The following is a 22,394-nucleotide window of genomic DNA, read 5'->3' on the forward strand; positions in this document are numbered from 1 at the left end:
ATATAGATTCTGATGCGAGACATATACTTAGAGGTATTCTAACTAACACATGCATTTCTGCAGGTGCTAACTACGATGTATTTCTGAAAATATAAATAGTCGCTCGGCGTGCGTACCTGTGTGTGGAGCCGGTTGGCGCGCGGAGGCCGACGTCGGTCCGGAAGGTTTGGCTGGCGTTTGGACGACGTCACCATGGGCCTCCTCACGGCATCACGGAATGTGCAGTCGCAGCAGTAGCTTTGATGACAGCCACGGCAGTCGACGGACCCGAGGTAGCCGCGCAGTAGCTCCAGCTATTGCTATCGCCTTCGGCATCAAGGCTGGTCGTCACCGTGGCCCGGGAAAGAGGCCACTTCGCCTGGCTTCCTGGACCGGTTGCTTAGCAGGAACACAGGCCATTGGCCTCCAAGAACGTCTCAGTGGCCGATCCGGGGTTCTCTGGACCGGGCGTCCAGCGAGAACCGGCACAGGCACGCACCAACACAGGAACGCACCATGCGTCATTCCAACTCAACACTTTGTCGTCGGCCCTGCACAGCGAACGCTGCATTGTTCTGGTTTTCCGCGCGCATCTGTGCATGCCATGACAAACACGTACGCACGTATGCAGCGAATGCGACTGGCGACCTTCGGGAACGCTGCCAACGCAGTGCTGCGTTGCCGGCTCCCGCTTATTGTGTGTACGCCGTGCGAAGAGTACGTGATTTCAAATCGATGAGGCCAGAACTAGAAAAACAGTTCCCTTTATCCTAACTGCTTACTTTTCAGTGCGCATCTGCCGGTAGCAGCTGCAACAGCCCGACTCCACCAGGCCAAACTTCGCTGACCAAGATGAGCATCGGCTCAACGTTCATGTGCACTGTCGGATAACTTGAATATACCGTAAACACAACTGCATTCGGACGTACAGAATGAAGCAGAATAAAGCTTTCCGTGTCAGCGTTTCACAATGTTCAAGTCTCCGACCCGTTCAAGCTCCAACTTGGCAAATGTTTTTTTTTTATATATATATATACTGCAGGCCCTTCGCGGCCCGTGGAGCAGTGGTACAGAAATGTAATGATTAAAAAAATCATGGTGAAAAGTCAGTACACTGAATGCGAATTATAAAAAAGTCGATGGTATTGCAATACACGATATCGTTATTAACTTATTCCACTGAGAAATGGCCGACGGAAAAAGGGAATGTTTGTGAACATTAACACAACTTGGGGGAAGATAGATTGTTTTGAAATGACTTAGTCTCGTTGAGCGTTTTGGAGGATCTTACAGGTAATGAGAATGTGTTATCTGGAAATGACCATGGTATAACTGATAGATGAATTTTAGTCGCGAAATCGCTCTTCTCTGCGAGAGGGATTTTAGGTTTGCCCTTGCGAGCAGAACTGAGATACTGGACTGCCTTTTGTAGTCCGAATATACAAACCTAATAGCTAATTTTTCTATGCGTTCTATTTTATTTCTAAGGAATTTTGATGAGGGCTCCACAATAAATCAACGTATTCTAGGCATGGTCTTATTAGTGTTTTCTACACATTTAGTTCGAGGTGTGGTGGCGCTGCGCGCCGTTTTCTTTTTAAAAAGGATAGCTTGCCTACGGCTTTTTGACACATGGTCGAGATATGAAACTCCCAGTTAAGGTTAGGCGTCAGTTTAATTCCTAGGTACATTACCTGGTCGCTTTTATTGATTATTCAGCTTCCGAGCAAATATGTAAACTTAAGCGGGAGTTTCTTATTTGTGAAAGAAATGTAATGTGTTTATAATTTGTTCAGTTTCATGCCTCAAGTGTTGCACCAAGAGTAAATTGCTTCCAGTGAATTGCGAAGTTCTATCTGATCGTCTGAGTTGTGCACAACTGTACACGACACAGTCGTCAGCAAACAGACGCGGCGCATCTGAATTGAGTTCTTAATGGAAAATTGGATGTCGTTTATGTACATCAAGAACAATAGTGGTGCCAGAACCGATCCCTGAGGTACTCCGGAGTAAACGTTGAGTGGTTGTGAAAGATGATTATCGATCGCAACGCTCTGTTTACGATTGGTTAGAAAACTGTTAATCCAGGATATTATTTTATTACTAATACCAAAAGCCGATAATTTTGTGAGTAAATCCTGGTGTGGAACTAAGTCAAACGCTTTAGAAAAGTCTAAAAAAACTAAATCTAGTTGGCCATCGTTATGTAGGTTAGCCATATCTTGAGTTAACTAAGCTAGCTGAGTTATAGTTGACAGGCTTGATCTGACTCCGTGTTGTTGTTTATATAGAAGTTCGTTTGATTCTAGGTGAGTCATTATGGCCTTGAATATTACTTGTTCCATTATTTTGCAGCATGAGCTTGTTAATGACACTGGACGGTAGTTATATAAATCTAATTTCGAGCCCGATTTATGTATTGGAATTATTGAAGCCTTGCGTCAATCATCTGGTAACAGTGATTTTGAAAAGAAAGACTGAATATTTTAAATAGATACGTTGGTGTCCAGTTTGCGTATCGACCTAAGAATGAATTAGAAATCCTATCGGGGCCGGTAGATTGTTTAAGATGAAGCTTATGCAATAGAGACGGTATGCCCTCTTCACTTACAGTTAATTATCCATCGGTATTTTTACAGCGTAAGGTGTTAAAGCTGCATTTGTAGCATGTTTTGTAAAAACTGTCTGAAAGAAGTTATTTATCTCATTAGCAATGTGTTCAAGATTCTGAATAACATGATCCGAGATATTGATTTGCGTTATTTTTTCGCGCTTATCTGGCAAATATCGCCAGAATTTGTGAGGGTCATGCGCCATAAACGAAGGTAACGTAGCGTCAAAGAAGCGGGTTTTTGCGTCCAATATTTCTTTGCTTTAATGTACCGATACGATCGTCTAAGGTGCACTTGGTTCCCTTTCTTCGCGGTCGTTTTTTTTTTATTTTTAGTTGGATTATTTGACGTGTTATCCACGGGAATTCTCTGTTAATGCGTTTCTTTTTATTTCGAATGAAGATGTCTTCGCAGTACTTAACAATATTTCTAAACCGCGTCCAGAGTTCTTGTAGATTTGTTAGTTCACTGAATGTATGAAACTGGCATTCTAGGAAACCTAGTACAGTAGGATCATTTACGCGTGTATAATCCTTAAAGTAAGTAGGTTGTGTTTTTTTGTATTTTGGCGTTGTTGAAATGGGACAGGTTAGAATAAGCGCTTTGTGGTCTGAAATGCCATTCTCGATTGACACGGGAGATCTTTCTAATGTACTACTTATAAGAACTAAGTCAAGTAAAGATGATGATGTTGATGTGATACGGGCAGGCCCCGCACACTCTCAAGTTCAACAAATGACCACAGAGGGGAAAAAATCAATCGAGGCGTGTTTCAGCGTAAGCGCGCAAGTGGAACTACTGCAATTTGGTCGAATACTTTAATTTGTGCTTTTTCTGCTAGGGGCGCTGAACATGCTGATTTTTTTTACTTTACACAAACCACTGACATAAACAATCGAGGTTTCTAAGGATGTTTTGTTACCTCAGGAAAATAGTCAGTTGATTTTTTTTTTAAATTTCATTGTTGAACCTGCTTTTTAGTCATAGCGTCAAGGTTCTTGTACTTGATTAACCACCGACAGCCGACAGCCTATTGGTATCGATGTGTTTCCTGGCCGTTGGCGTTCGAATACTACGGCGGTAAAACATTTTCGAATGCATGCTGGTTTCGTCTGCGAGTCATTACATAGACTTGCTGTAAAAAGGTCTACTCTTGGCCAAAAATAGTGCCTCATTTTTTTAGGCGTTGATTATCATAATGAATGCGGCGGAGATTGAGGGAGTACGCTTGAAGGTACGTTTTTATGGCGTTGATCTCCATAACACCGTAAGTACGCAAACCGATGTCACAAAACACCCGATGCATCATTGCGTGTTCTTCGTCATCGCTTGTTTGCTGTACGCCTACTAATTCTTCATTTCTTCAAGTGTTGTATCCTCCTTTTGTCCTTGTTCTCTTGTGCTTGACTTACAGTATGTCGTTCCGTCAGCTGTAATGCGCATTTGGAAAACCAATACGTTTGATAAGACGCAGTGGTTATCATAATTTCACTATATACATGTATTAAGCTGGCACATATGGTTCAGATACAGATGCCTGTATGCGGAGTTGCACGATGTTGATGCGGAGATTAGGATAATTATGACGCCCGTAAGGAAGAGCCAGCTGACGGCCGTAAGCTGTTGCGTTCTTTCCGCCGAACTACCCGGCCTGGTAGTGCTGTAAAGATGCCGTATATAAGTGACACGCGGTGACAGGGAAATTATTATACTTAGCAGCCGACCGTACGTTTTGTAGCTTAGGTCTTCCTTCTTGTGCGTTTGTGCTACCCTTATTAATGAGCCATTTCTTGACTATGTTCTTGACTATGAAACCGCGTTTGTGTGGATGCGTAGACGTGTGCTTTTTGTTGTACTTGTAAAATGCAAATAAAATATTTTCAGGCTTACTCAAGTTTAGGTGTCGTGTGCGTTTATTGCAGTCTAGGCCATCATGCCACCTGGAAACCGCATTCTGTCAGTAGCCTTACACGAAATGCAACAGCTGGAACGCGGCGGCACAACTCGGGGTAACGGCGGCGTAGTAAACGTAAAACCGATCGGGATGCCCTTAAAAGTCAGTTCAGAGTGTGCCTTAACTCGATATGACTCAGCGCTACATGTATTCTGCTGCGCCTCGATCGTGCTCCCGCCAGTTTCGTTGTTGTGTGGCAAACATAGCGCCTACATAAATATGTAGGCGCTACGTTTGCCACACAGCAACCAAACTGGCGGGAGCACGATCGAGGCGCAGCAGCCAGAAACCCAGTAAAGCCACAGAACACCTGGTAAACTGTGCAAAACCCCGTTTCCGTTTCCGGTTGTACAGCGCCACCTGTGGTCGCATACTTTAGTTCACGACGCCACCGCTACGCTTATTTCCGTAGCACTGTGGAGGGTACAGTTTTCCTTCTCTAAATTTGTATAGGTGTTCTGTGATACGGGTCTTATCAGTTACCATTTGGTTCAATGAAAACGTAAACGCCACGTCTAGCAGTGATCCTGAACTTGCGACATCACGGCCGTCATGTGAGCGTTTGTTCCAGCCTATTCCGGGAAGGTTAAAATCTCCGGCAATAATAAGCTTTGATCTAGAATTAGTATATTTTGAAAGGTAATCATGAATCTTATCGATGAAATCAGGTGCTGCATTTGGGGGCCGATAAACGCCCCCTACAATTATGTTTTTGTTACAATACGTTATTTTGCACCACAAACTTTCATGATGGAATAGATTCGAGGTTTAACCTACGACAAATGCCCTTGCCATTGCGTTTGATCTTCTTCAAGGACACCGTCTTGTGACAATCAAAAAAAGGAAGAAAGTGTGCGTCGCACTTTATCCTGATTCAGCTTAACACACATGGCTGCAAAACCACCCTCTTTGTCTGCAGGGAGCACACACAGGCAATGTTCTTTCGAAAACAAGTGACGCGATTTACCGGGAGTTTTGAAAAGGTTGGCCCTTACAGCGGCTCAGGACGTCAACACCGTCTGCTATGCGTCGCTCGTACTCTTGTTCTGAAGCACCTTGGGGGACTTGCCTGACAGGTGCCACGAGATCTGGCGGGGAGCGCTTCTGCTCAACTGCGAACTTAGGTCCCAGAGAAAGCATGTCGGTGACAGGCTGGGGCAAGTCCAATTTTTCGACTTGCCCCAGCCTGCAATCGCCCAAGTGCCTGTGGACCAGGCACTTGGGCGATTGTTGTCTCTAGGCACGAGAGTACGAAGCTAAAGGAATTGGGTCTTCCAGAGGGACTCAGTAGATTGGTAAATAGTTGGACGAACTTCCGGAAGCTTCCTCGCAGCCTTAGCGGGGCGGGTGGTGACGTGAAGATGAGCACACAAATACCCATTGTGAAACCGTACCTGCATCTGCATTTCAGCCTTCACGATTTTTTGCAGACTCTCGTCCCGTTACCATGAGGCGGACTGATGCCACCAAAATGATGTCGAACGTGTTCAGCAAGCACATTTTTTTTTGTATTCAAAAGGAAAGTGTGGGAGCTCGGCGAGTGGCAACTGCGATGACACTGATAATAGAATGCGGTTAAAGTGGTAGGCATTGAAAAGGGCCCTTTGTACGAGAAATGTAATTAGGAAGGGTCAAGGATGGGCTTGTTGGTGAATCATTATTTAATGTTTGAAGTGCTAGTGTTTGGCTATATAACTTGCTATGCTTTCTGAAAGGAAAATACACCGTTGGAAGTCAGCGCTCTTTTCTGTCCTCAGTCCCCACTGCTCTCCTTGCGCTATTATTCAAACTCTAAAGCATGTTTCACCAACAAGCCCAGTTCTACACCCTTCTTTATGAGCAATCAATATTATCGAGGACGTGTAATTGCTGATATGTTTTATATATTATTATAGGTATTATAAAGAGTGGAAAACAGCCAGTGGCACATAATCACTGATTCAAGTTGGCGTAAAAGGGATTCACTGAAGAGCGTCCGTACTCAGTGGCCAAAGTTTGTTTTTGTATGGATAGCTAGATAACAGAAAAGAAAGCTGGTCTGACGTTGCTATGAATTCGATTGGCGTTAAAACATACCGGAGTAAATAATCACAGCAGGATGATGCATGTATCTGCTGCAGCAAAAAGGCGCAAACGACTCCGCACGGTGTAATGGAATTCCAAGGTATTCCCTCAGGAACGGAACGTCCACCATCCAGAAGCGCCGGGATTCAAACTGAGCGGAAGCGTTAATTGATAACCGGTCCACATAAGCACGAGACGTTTAGAGCATTCGTATAAAAAAGGCAGGTAACATACTTATATAGCCGATGTCGTTACAGGCACACGTAATTGCAACATCAAGAAGAGGAAGAGGTGGGCATAATACTAGGCGGCGGAAGGTGTGGTAAAACCTCAATAACTGAAGTGGGCTTTGGTCGCCGCCCTATTTATAAGGGGATGTCAGTAGCGATCATCGTGATTGTTAGTATACTTGAATGTGTTTTGCTTGCAGACTGCTTTCATGAATTCAATACTTTCGTCGAAACTCATTTCACATCGTGAATTCGTAGCGGGTTCCCGTGCGCTGCTTTCTCTGCAATGCAGTCGTGCTTTGCAATTCGGTGACAAGCTGTTCTTGGTCAGGTCCAATGGAATTTTTCGTTGCCAGCTCTGAAACTCACTTTTAATCCATGGGTTTCTTAAGATAGTGTCACGTGGCCTGCATTCAAGTACCACGCACATCGCTTTGGACATCGCGAGCTTTGCAGCGAAGGGAAACAGCAGCAGCGTCCATCACGACCGGTACAGTGCGCCTGCCTGCCAATCTGCGTGCGCACGAGCTCCCACCGAAGAGCTGCCGCACCAATGGAAAACGACCACATGTGGCTTGATCAAGGGAGGCCGCAAGCGGTGTTCGAAAACAGTGGAAAGCGACAGAGGACGCCTTCGACTGCTTTCGCTTCTCAGGGGCTATAGTGATATCCTGTAGTTGTGGGCACAAGCTCCTTAATAAATGGTTCATTTCTATCAAACCGTGTTGGCTAAAGTCGCTACAATATTGAGCGTAAGATCACCAGTCCTAGCATAAAATTGTGGATGTGTTGTTGAAAACATCGCCTTTTATTTGCAATCGATTATGCTAGGCGAGTATCATTTTATCAGAAAGGCGCTGTTTCTGAACATTTCTAAGTGGCCCTACTATGCAGGCCCTGATGTTATTTTCTTTTGGCACAAATATTACCATCGCAGCGCCTGATTTATTTCGTTATATTGAGGCCACAGCTTATCCTGCTTTGTTGAAGCGTTTTTTTACGCTTATCCCGTCGCGGAAGCGAAGTTCTGAAGAAAATACTTTCTTCGCAAAACATCATTCGACATTTCTAAGCAAATCGCTATTGTGTATCACGGTTTCATATAACTGTCCATAGAACACAGACGACCTGTAGGAATAAGGCCAGGGTTGGTACGTGGTGAAGAAGGTCGTGGTGATTGCATCAGTAAACTAGTTGACTTTACGAAGACGTGTTTCGCTGTAGCCAGATTTTAAATGACATTCCCCATTGAGTGACGTCACGTGACTTCCAGCCAGCCAGTCCGCCAGCCTGTGCCAGCCGGCCGGCCATACGATCGCTTCTGAATAATCTTAGTCACTTGTGAGCGTTGATTTCCTTTATTATATTTGAGCTTCGTGCTTTGCTGTGAATTTTTAAGAAGACTAGTAAAGAAAGTGGTCGTCTAGCGGCCGTGCAGCTTTATGTCACCCTTCGGTACAAGTCAGGACCGCTTGCTTAACGCTCTTTGGCTATATTTGGCCATTTAGCCACAAAACGCCACATCATTTTCATTTCGGTACTAAAATTATTTGCTTCAAGTACGGCCCAGTCCCCTAACGCAATGATCAATAACTACTCTCAAAGGACCAGCCTACATTTTTCGTGTTTGCTGTAAAATTACCTTCCACAAGCATATTCCATCGGTTATTTAATTCGACTTGTGTACAATTTTTTATGTTCTCGTCCTTTGTCACCAGTCAGCACGGTGTATACCTACCGATAAGAGTTTTGTGTTCTGTTACATACAGTTATCATGCCTTGGGAAAGCAATAGTAAAAGCTTTTTCGTGCTAAGCGTTTTCTGAAATGCCACACTCAGCAGGATATCTGTAGTATGGCCGCCAAACCATCCACGGTGTTCCTGATTTGGCAGCACATGAATGAGGACGAAGAAGAAGTCTGCATTTATTTAGATTGCTTTGTGTACCTGGACATCAAGGATTACTCATGAACGAAATGGCTGACAGTCTCGCGAGAACGGCCCTCAGTGGCCCTGTATTGCCATTACTTCCTACAATAGCTTACCTAACGACTACTAGATTCAGGAGATCTACAATTATTCAAGTCTTTTTGAACCCAGCTGTAGCTAATTTTTCAGAATATCGACACCTCCTATTCGCTTGGCCCAAAAATTCCTTTCACAGCAGAAAAACTCAAGTCATCTTTACCCGATTACGTTGTCGAATACCAAAATTAAACTTCTGTCGTCACAGGGCTGGTTTGGTGCCCTCCCCTCTGTGCCCAGCCTGTGGAGAAAATGAAACAATAGATAATTTTTTCATATTCTGCTGCTGTTTTACTTCTTTTAGAAAAAATATTCTAGACTCAAGGTTTACGCAGCTTGGTTTAAGCTTTTCAATTATAAGTATCCTTTCTCTAGGAGCCTCCTCTCTTGGAAAGTGCCACAGGGATATTTGCTCAAGCGTGGAGGAATATATAATTGCTACAAAGAGATTATCTTGAATTCTTAAACATTTTATTTTTGTTCGTTTCCTCCAGTTAGATTGACAAATCTTTAGTATTTAATAAAGATTGCCTAATTTCACCGAAACCTAGGCCAATCCCCCACAGTGGGTGTGCGCCATCGCATGAGGAATACCATACCATACCTGTTTCCAGTTCGCTGAGTGCAAGGCTTGAGATTGTGGCTCGACTCCAGTAGCGTTTTCCAGAAGCGTAAACGTGTAGCTGCCGCACTCAACCTGTCGGCCAGACAACGCCACTGTTAACGTGCCGCGAGAGACATGCTCATCTACCGCGGCGCAGTGACGCAGCATCCCCGGGGCAGCACCTCGGCCCCGGCTATGTCCCCTCACTACTGGATACCGCCCACCTCGGTGTCTTCCACCGGCGTCACCGAGGTCCAGTCGCTGCTGGCGCCTCTCTCGACCGCTGGACTTCTTCACCAAGGCGCGCCACCACCTCCGCCATCCAACGGCCAGCGCGACGACCGCAATTCCCTGGGAACACAGGGTGATGACAATGCTGCTGGATTTGCGGCGTCTTCACAACCCCTAAACGCCAAATCCTTTACTCAGCCGTCAGCCAAGATGTACCGCAGTCGTGGCCTGACCTTCGTCTCAGCATTACTGGCGCTCGGAGGGCTGGTGGCGGCTATGCTCGTCATCGGCCAGGCACTGCAGCCGAGGGATCGGGCAGATGACGAACCGACCGCGACGGACGTGGCCTGGCAGCCACTGGTCCAGGAGCCATCTCTAGGGCACGCGCACGGTGATGACGTCGCTGCAGCCGTCAACGAAGACGCAATGGCTATGCCTGCAGCCACCGACCGCAGCAAGGCGGCTGACATCGACAGCAAGACGGCGGACATCGACAGCAATACGGCGGACATCGACAGCGATCGTTTGCCTACCGTAACCACTGTCACTACTAAGGGCCACTCGATGCTGCTTGGGCGACGGGTGCCTTCTATGAAACCGCGGGTCACTTCCGTTTCTCGTACTGGGGTGAAGAAATCCGTCATGAATGGGACAACCGAATGGTTAGATTAAATTACTGAGAACCTTCCAGCATTGTGCTTTGTATAATCACTGAAAAACTAGGGAGTCAAGCACGCAGTAAAGAGGAGGCATGTTTTGATATGGCAGTGTTCTGAGAGGCTGCTGATGAATTTGGAAAATGTACGGTGGACTGCGTCGTGCCTTTTGTCTTTGCCGCTTACATTCTGGTTCTCAGGCCGCAGAAATTAATTTTTGTTAGGAGGCTGATACCTTATGATTGGGTGAATTTCCTACTACTATCCTGGCTTTTCTGGGTTTCGTAGTACTGTCGGGAGGCCTAGTTCAGAAAAATCAAAAGCAATATCGGACGTAACCCAATCCTTTAGACGCAGAAATGAAATTACCAGATACACTGAACTTTCGCACTGTTGAAGAAAATTTTGTCGTGTCATAGCCAATCTTCGCCCACAGACGAGGTTTTCTTGGATAAATCTTTACATTGTTATCGCATTCAGGTGACATAGGTGTACCACCGATGAGGTGATATCATGTAGTTTTTGTTGGCATTGAATCTTTTCTGTGTTGGCCAGAGTATATACCTTGCAGAGAATTGCTGGTGCCCATGGAACAAGTCTCTCACACCTGGTATGAATGATTAGCCAAGAAATGGGTGTATTGTTAGAAGTTATAATCAAAAATACATTTTCAGGACACTTATAGAGTAAGAGCTGTTGAAAGGGGAAATTGCGTTAAAATCAAAACCATAATAGCACGAAGAATCACTAATTATAACTGAAAATTGCTCACACAAAAGAATGAAACGGGTGCAAATTTTGCAGGGCCGGTCTGTTTAACTCCGTAGGAAATTAATAAACAGCGGAGCAAGGATATCTTTGGTTGAATTCCGCAGTAGAGGCTGCAAATGAAAGAGCAACAGAGTCTATTATATATATATATATATATATATATATATATATATATATATATATATATATATATATATATATATATATATATATATATTGTGACGAAGAAGATCGGCAGGCTGAAAAGCCCCATTGACATCGCGTGGCTCGTGCCCAGTTCGCTCGCTGGCTGCGCCCTACCTGCTGTTGCCGCGTTGGTCGCTGCTTCTCTACGACCCGAATAAACCCCCCTTTACAATTGGTGGAGGTGCGGGGTACAACCGGAATTCTGGAACTTCGCAACCGGGCACTGCAGCCTGTCTTCATTATGCCGGAAGAAGGACCACCGCAACCACAACCCGCTGCCCCGGTGACTACCGTGGTCTGCCCCGGCCCGCTGCGTCAACGCGACCCACCCATCTTCAGCGGTACCGAAGACCATGACGTAGAAGACTGGCTCGCTGACTACGACCGGGTGAGCATCCACAAGCACTGGGACGACACCAGAAAACTGAATTACGTATCGTTTTATTTGAGCGGTGTCGCCAGCGTGTGGCACCGCAACCATGAACGTGATCTCACGACGTGGCAAGCCTTCAAAACTAACGTAACGGAGGTATTCGGGCGCCCCGCCGTTCGCAAGCTTCGCGCCGAGCAGCGTTTGCGCAGTCGTGCGCAACAGTGCGGGGAGACATTTACAAGTTATATAGAAGATGTTGTCGACCTCTGCAACCGCGTTGACGTCACAATGGCTGATGCCGAGAAGATCCGCCATATCTTAAAGGGCATTGAAGACGACGCCTTCCAGATGCTGTTGGCGAAAAATCCGGCGACAGTCTCTGAACTCGTCATTCTCTGCCAAAGCTTCGACGAACTCCGCAAACAACGCCTAGCCACCCGCCAATCTCCTCCTCAGGCGACTTCAATGTCGAGCTTGGCTGTTTCCCCGGATAATACGTCGCTACTGCTACAGATCAAGGAGTTCGTCCGTGAAGAGGTGGCTCGTCAGCTTTCTCTGATTCCCCTCACACACGGCCAGTCGAATTCTCCGTTGGCGCCCGCTCTCCAATCTGTCATCAAGGAGCAGGTAGCCGACCACATTCCACCTTCTCTTCAGCAGGCTCCGGTTGCCGCTCCCCTGACGTACGCCAAAGTCGCTTCGAGGCCTGCACCACAGACCTACGGTCCCCTTCGCCCGCCTTTGCGCCCGCCCGTATCCGCTCCGGTCCGGCCACTGGTGCAGTATACACGACCTCAAGATCATTGGCGCACGGAAGATAATCGGCCGATTTGTTTTTATTGTGGCCGTGCTGGACACGTAGCACGTCACTGTCGCCTCCTTACCCCCAACGTCCCCAACAATGTGCGTGCATATGCGCCACGTTTCCACCAACGCCGCAACTATTCGGACACCTTTGACTCTCCTCCTGTTGTCGACACCGCATTCTCCGCTGCTCGCCGTTCACCTTCTCCTCGCCGCCGCTCGCTTTCACCCATGCACCGGCGTCGGAGCCCTTTGCGCCAGGAAAACTAAATATCGCAGTTCAGGAGGCGAGAACTGCGGTGCCAGCGAAATGTATAAGGCCTCACACTTCCCCGAAGAACGTTATTGAAGTCGCCATAGAAGGAACATTGACGCTAGCACTTGTCGACACCGGCGCTGCACTTTCAGCGATAGATGCCCGTATTTGCCGCAAGATCGGAAAAGTGACGACGCCGCTATCTGGACTGTCTCTTCGAACTGCCAATGCGCAGCACGTCGAGCCATCCGGCGCCTGCACTGCTCGTGTCGTCATTCAGGACGTCCTCTATATCATAGAATTTGTCGTGTTGCCATCATGTTCACACGACGTCATATTAGGTTGGGACTTTCTCTCCACACATCATGCGATCATTGACTGCGCCCGCGCCGCAATCGAGCTGTTTCAGTTTTCGACCGATATTATCAGTGACCATAAGGACCATTGCCGCAAAATCTCTGTTTCAGAAGACACTATTATACCTGCCTGGTCTTCCACCCTTGTCAGTATATCTTGTGACTATGTAGATGACGGCACAGTACTCTTCGCTCCGTCTGAACTCTTCGTTCGCCGCCGTTCACTACCACTGCCGTTCGCCGTCCTCGAGTTCAAAGCTGGCGCCTCTCTCATGTGCGTCTCCAACCCATCGGCTGAACCAATTACTTTACGCCGCCGTGAAAGCCTTGGCAAAGCAGAGCCACTGACTTCATATTCAATATTTGACACGATGGACGACTCCACTTATCTTGCTGCTCTCGAGGAATCGCGTCCACAGTACCTACCGGGTTCTTTTACGCCAGCTATTGCCAGTGATCTTACGACGACGCAGCGCGACGAACTTCTTCGCTTGCTCCAAGGCTTCTCTTCCTCCTTCGATTGCCAAGCAACATCACTCGGCCGCACAACGACTGTTTCGCACACTATCGACACTGGGAGCCACGCACCAATTCGACAGCGTCCCTACCGAGTATCGGCGACTGAACCACAAGTTATCAATGACCAGGTGAACGATATGCTCAATCGCGGTGTCATCCAGCCTTCTAGTAGTCCTTGGGCATCACCAGTCGTCCTAGTTAAAAAGAAAGACGGCACCATACGATTTTGCGTCGACTATCGAAAGCTTAACAAGATTACCCGAAAGGATGTATACCCGTTGCCACGTATTGACGACGCACTTGACTGTTTACAAGGAGCGGAGTTCTTTTCCTCCTTAGCTCTCCGCTCTGGCTACTGGCAGGTGCCCATGGCGGACGCTGACTGTTCTAAAACCGCATTTGTAACCCCAGATGGCTTGTATGAATTCACTGTTATGCCGTTCGGTCTGTGCAATGCACCCGCCACCTTCGAACGCATGATGGACGGCATCCTACGTGGCCTAAAGTGGCATACTTGCCTCTGCTACCTCGACGACGTTGTCTTTTCCCCTGATTTTCCGACCCATCTTCGGCGTTTACATCAAGTTTTGACCTGTCTCCGGAATGCTGGTCTCCAGCTTAACTTAAGGAAGTGCCGATTTGCAGCTCGAAAACTGACTATATTAGGCCACGTTGTCTCCAAAGAAGGCATTCTTCCCGATCCTGATAAACTTCGCGCCGTATCCGAATTTCCGAAGCCCACTAATTTGAAAGCACTGCGAAGCTTCATTGGCCTATGCTCCTATTTTCGACGTTTCGTTCGCAATTTCGCTACAGTGATCGCACCACTTCACCAACTTCTTCAAGGCGACAATGAACTTTCTGGTTGGTCGGAAGCCTCTGATGATGCCTTTACGACTCTTCGTCACCTCCTCACGTCTCCGCCAGTCTTGCGCCATTTTGATGCAAGCGCACCTACAGAACTTCACACTGACGCCAGTGGTGTCGGCCTTGGTGCCGTGCTCGCACAACGCAAGAACACTAACGCCGAACACGTCGTCGCTTATGCAAGTCGTGCCCTCACGAAACCTGAGGCCAATTACTCAGTCACAGAAAAAGAGTGCCTAGCTATCGTATGGGCTCTTCAAAAATTTCGCCCATATCTCTACGGTCGACGCTTTGACGTGGTGACGGATCATCACGCTCTTTGCTGGTTGTCCAACCTAAAAGACCCGTCGGGCCGCCTCGCTCGGTGGGCCCTCCGAATCCAGGAATACGATATCCGTGTCGTCTATCGTTCTGGACGCAAACACTCTGACGCCGATGCCCTCTCGCGCTCCCCAGTTACTTCAGACAGCAGCACTTCTACTTATAGACATGACATCTCACCACTTGATATCCTGGACATGGCATCGGAGCAACGAAAGGACCCATGGATCGTCATGATATTCGACTTTTTATCAAATCCTCCGGCAGCTTCGGCATCTCGAGCGTTACGCCGACAGGCGCAGCATTTCACAATCCGCGACGGACTTTTATACCGCCGCAACTACCGAAATGACGGCCGCAAATGGCTTTTAGTAGTACCTCGCCACCTACGACAAGAGTTATGCTCCGCTTTCCATTCTGACCCGCAGTGTGGTCACGGCGGAGTGTCAAAAACTTACACACGGCTTCGCCTACGATATTATTGACAAGGGATGTACACCTTCGTCCACAAATACGTGCGCTCCTGCATTGCCTGCCAGCGACGCAAATGTGTCCCGCATCTCTCCACCGCACCTCTCCAACCACTTCCCTGCCCAGCTCAACCATTCGACCGCGTCGGCATTGATATATACGGGCCTCTTCCATCTACTGGCGCTGGCAACCGATGGATTGTTGTGGCCGTAGATCATCTGACACGGTATGCCGAAACCGCCGCCTTGCCTGCTGCATCAGCAAAAGACATCGCCTCGTTCATACTAAACAACTTCGTTCTCCGCCATGGCGCCCCTCGCGAACTGTTGAGCGATCGGGGCCGCGTATTCCTCTCAGACGTCCTGCAGTCACTCCTATCTGAATGCCAAATTATTCACCGCACTACTACTGCTTATCATCCACAGACCAATGGCCTAACAGAACGATTCAACAGAACTCTTGGTGACATGCTATCAAAGTATGTTGCATCTGACCACTCCAACTGGGATCTTGTACTTCCGTTCGTCACTTACGCATATAACACTGCCTCTCAAGCAACTACTGGATTCTCGCCATTCTTCCTGCTTTACGGCCGCCATCCCTCCAGCACCATTGATACTGTTCTCCCGTACCGGCCGGACCCTGCTGAATGCTCACCTGTTTCTGCGATTGCTCAGCACGCCGAGAAATGCCGACAACTGGCCCGTTCTTTGACATCTGCTCAACAGTGCCGCCAAAAAGAGCGCCATGACCTCAATCCTCCCCCTCACCCCTTCCCCGTCGACTCACTCGTGTGGCTTTGGGTCCCGCCTGTTGCTGCTCCTGGCCTTTCGTCCAAGCTCCTCCCAAAGTACCACGGGCCCTACCGCGTGGTTGCACAAACATCACCAGTGAACTACGTGGTCGAACCCGTATCGCCATCTCCCGATCTCCGTCGACGAGGGCGAGAGACTGTCCACATTGACCGGCTGAAGCAGTACTACGATCCGCCCACCTCTTCCTAGTTCGCCAGGATGGCTACTCTTCAATTCCGGGGGTGATTGTGACGAAGAAGATCGGCAGGCTGAAAAGCCCCATTGACATCGCGTGGCTCGTGCCCAGTTCGCTCGCTGGCTGCGCCCTACCTGCTGTTGCCGCGTTGGTCGCTGCTTCTCTACGACCCGAATAAACCCCCCTTTACAATATATATATATTGCCGTAGTAAAGCGGTGCAATAAAGACGACATCGTTGGGATTCTGTCCTCATGAGAAATACAGCAGAGTGGAGAGCGAAACCTCACTTCTGTAAACAAGAAGTTCAGGGCGGACAAGCGGCAAGGTAATTTTGTGTTGCACTCCACAGGGACGTCTGCATGAGGAGGCGTTTGGTGAGTTCTAAAAGCACGGACCCAAGCACGGGCTGTTTGGACACTGCCGCGTGCCGCTGTGCACAGCTTAGCCTTGTTCGGGTGAAAAAAGATACTGCGGGTTAAGCCGATGCCGGCTATTTGTACCTTTAATGCCTCTCGGCGGGGGCAATGCAACGCTTTGGCTTCGGTTTCATCTAAACAGCATCTCCGGATTGACCCACCAGGCTAAAATGTGTATCTGCTTACTTGCTTGCTTGTTCCTCGCGTGTGGCGCTTGCCGACTACGGTCGATTGGCCAAAAAGCCGGCGGTGAAAGGTCAAAGGCAAGGCGGAGAGAGAGAAACCTAAACGAAAAAGTAAATCATGGTGACGTATAACGTTTATAATAGTAAGAACATATATTGACTTGGCATATATAGAAATAAAACTAATTGTAATAATATATAAACAACAAATCTTAGTTTTTTGGTAGCACTAGAATAATTTCGAAGACAGGATCAGCGATTTAACGAGCTTTCTAATTATCGAATACGGGAATCAACATGGCAGCCTTTTTGTGCAGTTGCCTTTCCTGCACTCCAATATAATATTCGTCTTTTTCCGTCACTTTCTATCTTTTCTCTCCTTACTTTATTTCCTTTTATCTTCGATTTTCCGGGCAGCAAGGGATAAACTAATGTGGCCTGCATAAATTTAACTTATTTATGCGCATAACTCACAGGTTCCAACTGTAGTATTGTGTGAGGGCGGTAAGAATTACAACATATTGCGAAAATAGGAGCAAATGAGGAACATCATCAATACACTGCGATCAGAAACGCCCATCGATCAATGAAAGTCTCGGCAACGAACTGAAAACGTATCTATCATATAAATAGTACGCAAGAAACAAGAACGACAACAACTAAGTCACATGAGACAAATGAAACAACGCATTCGCGTGACGACGCTACGGAATCCCGGCCGCGGGGAGCGCGGGGAGCGCATCAGCGCTTGTCTGTGGTATTTGTTTCCTTGTGTCCTCGTCTTCTTCGCGCTTTTTCACCTCAGTTCTAAGTATGAACCAACTAGCCCTCATCAAGATCTTACTAGCGCATTTCGATGAGGGCAAAATGCAGAAAAGGCCTGTGTCCCGTGCGCTGCGGCAAGTTAAGCATCCCCTGGTGGTGAACGTCAATCTGCATTCCCCCCCTACGGCGTGCCTCATAAAAAAATCCTGCTTTTAGCATGTAATACTGCAGAAGTCAATTCGAAATAAATTTTTTATTACTTCTCTGAAAGATTCCTAGTTATTAAATTCAACAATGCGGCTTGGAGATTCGTTCCAAGCCGCTATTGCCCGAGGTAATGCACACTTATTAAATCAGCTTGTGCGGCATCACACACGTGTGAAACTGCGTGTGTTATACAAGTGGCGAGATGTGCGAAAGTGGTAATGTAGTGACATGTTGACTGTGAGTGAGTTTTTGCGCTAACCGATGCAGGGCTATCGTCGTTATTGTTTCAAGAGATACAGTTGCAAGTGTAATAGTGATTTCTTTATAGCAGTAACGCTAGAATTCCTATTATAGTCTTTGGCGATGAAACGTGCCCCACGCTTTTGAACCGACTCGACAGAATTGATTAAATATTCCTGATGTGGCGACCAGATGGCGGGGGCGAATTCGAACTGTGGACGAACAAAGGATCTTAATAAGAGAAAACAATGCATACACCCAATTGCATACACCCAATCGCAATACATACGCCCACAGCTTCTCGGCCCGTGCACGGATAACCGCCGCTCTGTACTTTTCTGCATCGATTCTCTCTAACTGAATTTTTATGTTTCTTAATTCGTTGGTGTAAGTACCTGGTTGGGAGCATTCTATACCCGTAAGAAATTCAAGTTGCTCACGAAGCAGTGTTTCGTTTCGTTTGTCTTCATAACGCAATATGCTACTTCTTTTGATGGCTTTCATTTTTACTAATTGCTTAAACTCCGCCTACTCTACATTAATACTTAAAGATTGCACTGCGAGTAGCTTCTTTAGCTTCTCATCTACATCCTTAACGAAAACCTGATCCTCCATCAATTTCGCATTAAGTTTCCAAAGTTCCCACTTGAAGTACTTTTGGTTTTCTTTTTTACCAAAGGTTGCAATAACTAGACAATGGTCACTGAAAGACACTGGCTTAACCTCGTACGATGTGCATAGTGGCACAAGTTCAAGCGACACATACAGCCTGTCCAATCGTGCATGGCTATCGCCTTGAAGATGTGTGAATTGTGGACGCGCACCATTTCTGACAACACTTCCAATATCTTCTAAGTTGTGGTCGTGAACTAGAACATTCAAGACCTCTGAACTCTTATCTCGCACTGGCAAACCTTTTACACGGTTTACCGAACGACAAACACAATTGAAGTCCCCCAACGAAACTAGTACTTTTTCACAATCGAGATACATCTGAAAACGCTCAAAAAACTATTTTCTCTCCGCCTCTACATTTGGAGCGTAAGCACAAATGACGCGGAAATTCAGACCATATTGGAAAAAATCGACAACCAGGAGGCATCCACTTTGGCACGAAAAGAGCGATTGCACAGTTATACCGACACTATTGCGGGTGAAAAGGCCACAACCACCTGAGTCACCGACAGAATGACACACACAAACATCATAATGCTGACGGAAAGTGGACACCATTCGATCAGTCGCTTCCTGGCTATCAATTTTGGTTTCTTGGATTGCCACCACGTGTAGATTGTTTTCTAAGAGAAGGCGACTAAGTTGACACTGTCGCCTTCTTGCTCCAAGACTTCGTACATTCAGAGTCGCTACACGTAGTGCTTGAGGAAGGTGGATCGCCATATCGAGAGCAAAGAAACCCTATCTTATGGTGTCTACCCTCACGACAACATCGCACGCCCCCAAACCCCATTTCGCGATCTACAGCACGAAACTACGGAGGCGGTTTCCCCGCCTGCCGTGATTCGGCCAGAATGTTCGGCCGCAGTTTCCAGGGCGCTCGCCTCATACCTGCTGCTTTAAAAGGAGGCTCATCACCGCCTATTTCATCCTGTTGCGACGCCTTTCTCACGGCCTCATCGTGCGACCGCTTTCCGGCCATGTGGCTGGACCCTTCAGGGAAAAAGTCCATGGGCTCCGCCACCGGTTGGGTGGCGTTCTCCGAAGACGCGTCAGGCGTTTCCGCTGCGTTCTTTGACGCCGCCACGGCGTCCTGTGCCGGAGGTAGAGGCGTCTGTCCAGGAGATGCGCAAGCCTTGGGTTGCGCGTCGAACTGATGCGCCCTAGGAGCAGCCGACGTGGTCTCCTGCACCGCTGATCCGCTAGCTTCTTTCGATGCCTCCTGCGCGTCAGCCTCATCCGTGAGAAGTGCTGACGTCTCATCACTGCTCACTGGCCCGGTGACGCTGGCGTACGTCTGTGCGCAGTGGCCCTCGTCATGTCCAAAGCGACGGCACGAACCACACCGTGGAATTTGACAGTCACGCCGAATATGACCTGTGCCACGGCAGCGAAGGCACAGGGGTGGCCGGCCCGATACGACAACAAGCGCCAGCTCTCCAGCAACGTTCACCTGGTGCGGCAAGTCGTCGAGCTTCACGCCAGCGTTCAACTTCAAGGTCACCATGCTCGTAGTTGACCCCTTATCAGACACGCCGTGAGCGCGCCACAGCTCTCTTGAGATGTCCGTCACCTTCCCAAATGGCGAGAAGGCAAGACGCACGTCCTCGTCTGGTACGCTGTGAAGGAGCCAGTGCAGCTTCATTCGAACATCCCGGTTTGCAGGGTCGATCACGAGACATCTCGCATTTTTCACTTTCAACTCGCCGATGTTGAAAATCTTCCTCGTGGCGTCGGAATCCTTGAATGCAACCGCCCACACATGACTCATGCGGTACGCGCCTAAGGCGATAACTTCCGGCAGGAGCGAAAGTGGAGCGAGCGCGTCACGAAAATCTTCCACCCGGTATGGGCGGGCACTGATGTCCCCGGGCAGGAAAACGGTATTTAAGACAAGACGACCTGTAGGCAAAGTAGGGAGTACGACCTGGTATTCGTTGTCCGATGCAATAGCCCTGTTTCCGCGACCAGGCATGGCCGCTGTAGCCGCTCCGACGGAGCCCGTCATCGCTCGTCCGTCACGCTCGGTGGCCGGAAGTAGACACTCAGCCATGAGTTCGTTGGTTCAAACGCGACAAAAGCGCCTCTAGTAAATGCGGTATTGCCTTAGAAACTAGCCGTAGAAAGTTATACTGCGGTGTATACCGGTAATTATGAGCATGTAAATTACAGAAGTCGCCGTTACACGCGTAGCGAAGTACGTTTCCGCTACAATTCTTCTGCGCTTGGCGCGCACGCAGAGCCATCTGGCGGCAAACACAGAAGACCCCCTCCTCGCAATCTACGGCGCTGCCCCGATAGCTGGCGCGCTACTCGCCCTCCTCTTTCTGCTCGCAGCGCGATTACTTGGTGCAGCGTCCGATGCGGAACGCCTCTGACGTGATCGCTGCGCCGTAGCGCGTCTGGTGGGAAAGCGTCCCCTGCGCTGTGTACCGTGCTGCTGGCGAGGAGTCATGCGCCTGCGTGGTCCCAAGCGAGATAGAGGACGATCCCATCGAGGCGTCGGCCCCATGATCGCGTCCACCTTGACGGCGCGTCGCGGCCCGGCTGTCCGTGCGAATCACGACGTTTGGCTCGTGTAGATCGTTTGTCCCTCCGAGACACCGTGTTATTTGGCTCGTTCCGCTTGCTCAGGCTCATGTTTCGTCTTTGTGTGACTCAAGAGCGTGCCGAGCGAATTGAGTGGGCGGTGCGAACAGGGTGCGATAATGCTATCGCCTTCCACTCTGGAAGGCGAATCTTAAAGGCTAAACCCCATGAGCGCGATTTTGTGCACGACAGCGACGAGCGATGGCTTCGCGCGACTGATAGGGCCGTCGCTTGAACAGATCGCTCGGTCTTGTCGCGCGATCGCTCGCTTTTGCAAATCTATAATCCGTGGCTCGTCGCCCGGAAGGGCTATGAGCGACTAGCCAATAGTAGGCAGCCGGAACAGGATGTACATTAGTGACGTACTACCGGTTTGCGCACGCGCGCGCTTCTCAAACAACGTGCTGAGCTGAGCAGACAGCCTCCCTGGGTCGAGCGCACTGCAGCTTCCACGTTGAGCATGGCGAACGCGGACAAGAACGAATTGCGTACTGCAGCTTCCACGTTGAGCATGGCGAACGCGGACAAGAACGAATTCAGTGAGCGACTGATAGACGCTGTTGAGCGAGAGCGCTGCCTGTGGGATCTGCAGCAGAGACACTACAAGTCCGCTGGCGTATGCGAGGCAGCGTGGCAACGTGTAGCAGCAGAACTCGGAGCGACCGGTAAGTTGTGCTTTGTCGCTGTTTACATTGTGTGCTTGGTCTCGAATTTGACTAAGCCTTCTGCTGCATTCTATGATGCTGATCCAGCCCTTTCATAAAACGCGGGCGAAGCGCTGCTTGATCACCATCTTTAGCCAAGCGCGAAAAAGAATAGCGCCAGAAAAGGCACCACTGGAAAATTGCGGCCCTATAATTGCTAAAAGAACAGTGCGATCTATCGCGCATTGAAATTGCATGTGACGACCGCAGGCATGCATGTATAGAGCGAATGCTGCATTCATCATGGCATGTGCGCGAACTGCAGTGGGTGCTATGTACTCGTGTTTTAATACGCAGTTTCTGACGTGAAAGCCTGGTGGATGAACTTGCGGGACACTTTC

The 22,394-nt window shown here is 48.4% G+C and overlaps 1 protein-coding gene across 1 annotated transcript; it reads right to left on the reverse strand.

Annotated features, from left to right (window-relative positions):
• Positions 1-431: 431 nt before the first annotated feature.
• Positions 432-20,838, reverse strand: LOC139059409 (uncharacterized). Its single transcript, XM_070537798.1, has 2 exons — positions 19,652-20,838; positions 432-530 (listed from the first exon to the last, which is right to left on the reverse strand). The coding sequence occupies exons 1-2, from the start codon at positions 20,811-20,813 to the stop codon at positions 511-513; spliced, it is 1,182 nt and encodes a 393-aa protein (XP_070393899.1). The 5' UTR covers positions 20,814-20,838; the 3' UTR covers positions 432-510.
• Positions 20,839-22,394: the final 1,556 nt, after the last annotated feature.

This window comes from Dermacentor albipictus, chromosome 1, assembly GCF_038994185.2.
Source record: "Dermacentor albipictus isolate Rhodes 1998 colony chromosome 1, USDA_Dalb.pri_finalv2, whole genome shotgun sequence".
Lineage (NCBI taxonomy): Eukaryota > Metazoa > Arthropoda > Arachnida > Ixodida > Ixodidae > Dermacentor > Dermacentor albipictus.

Excerpts from the sequence above, each read along its gene's own strand:
- LOC139059409 (XM_070537798.1), bottom strand. The coding sequence starts at position 20,813 with ATGGCTGAGTGTCTACTTCCGGCCACCGAGCGTGACGGACGAGCGATG. Across the intron at positions 531-19,651 it reads GCCTCCTTTTAAAGCAGCAG|GGCCGACGACAAAGTGTTGA; the intron begins GTATGAGGCGAG and ends TTCGCTGTGCAG.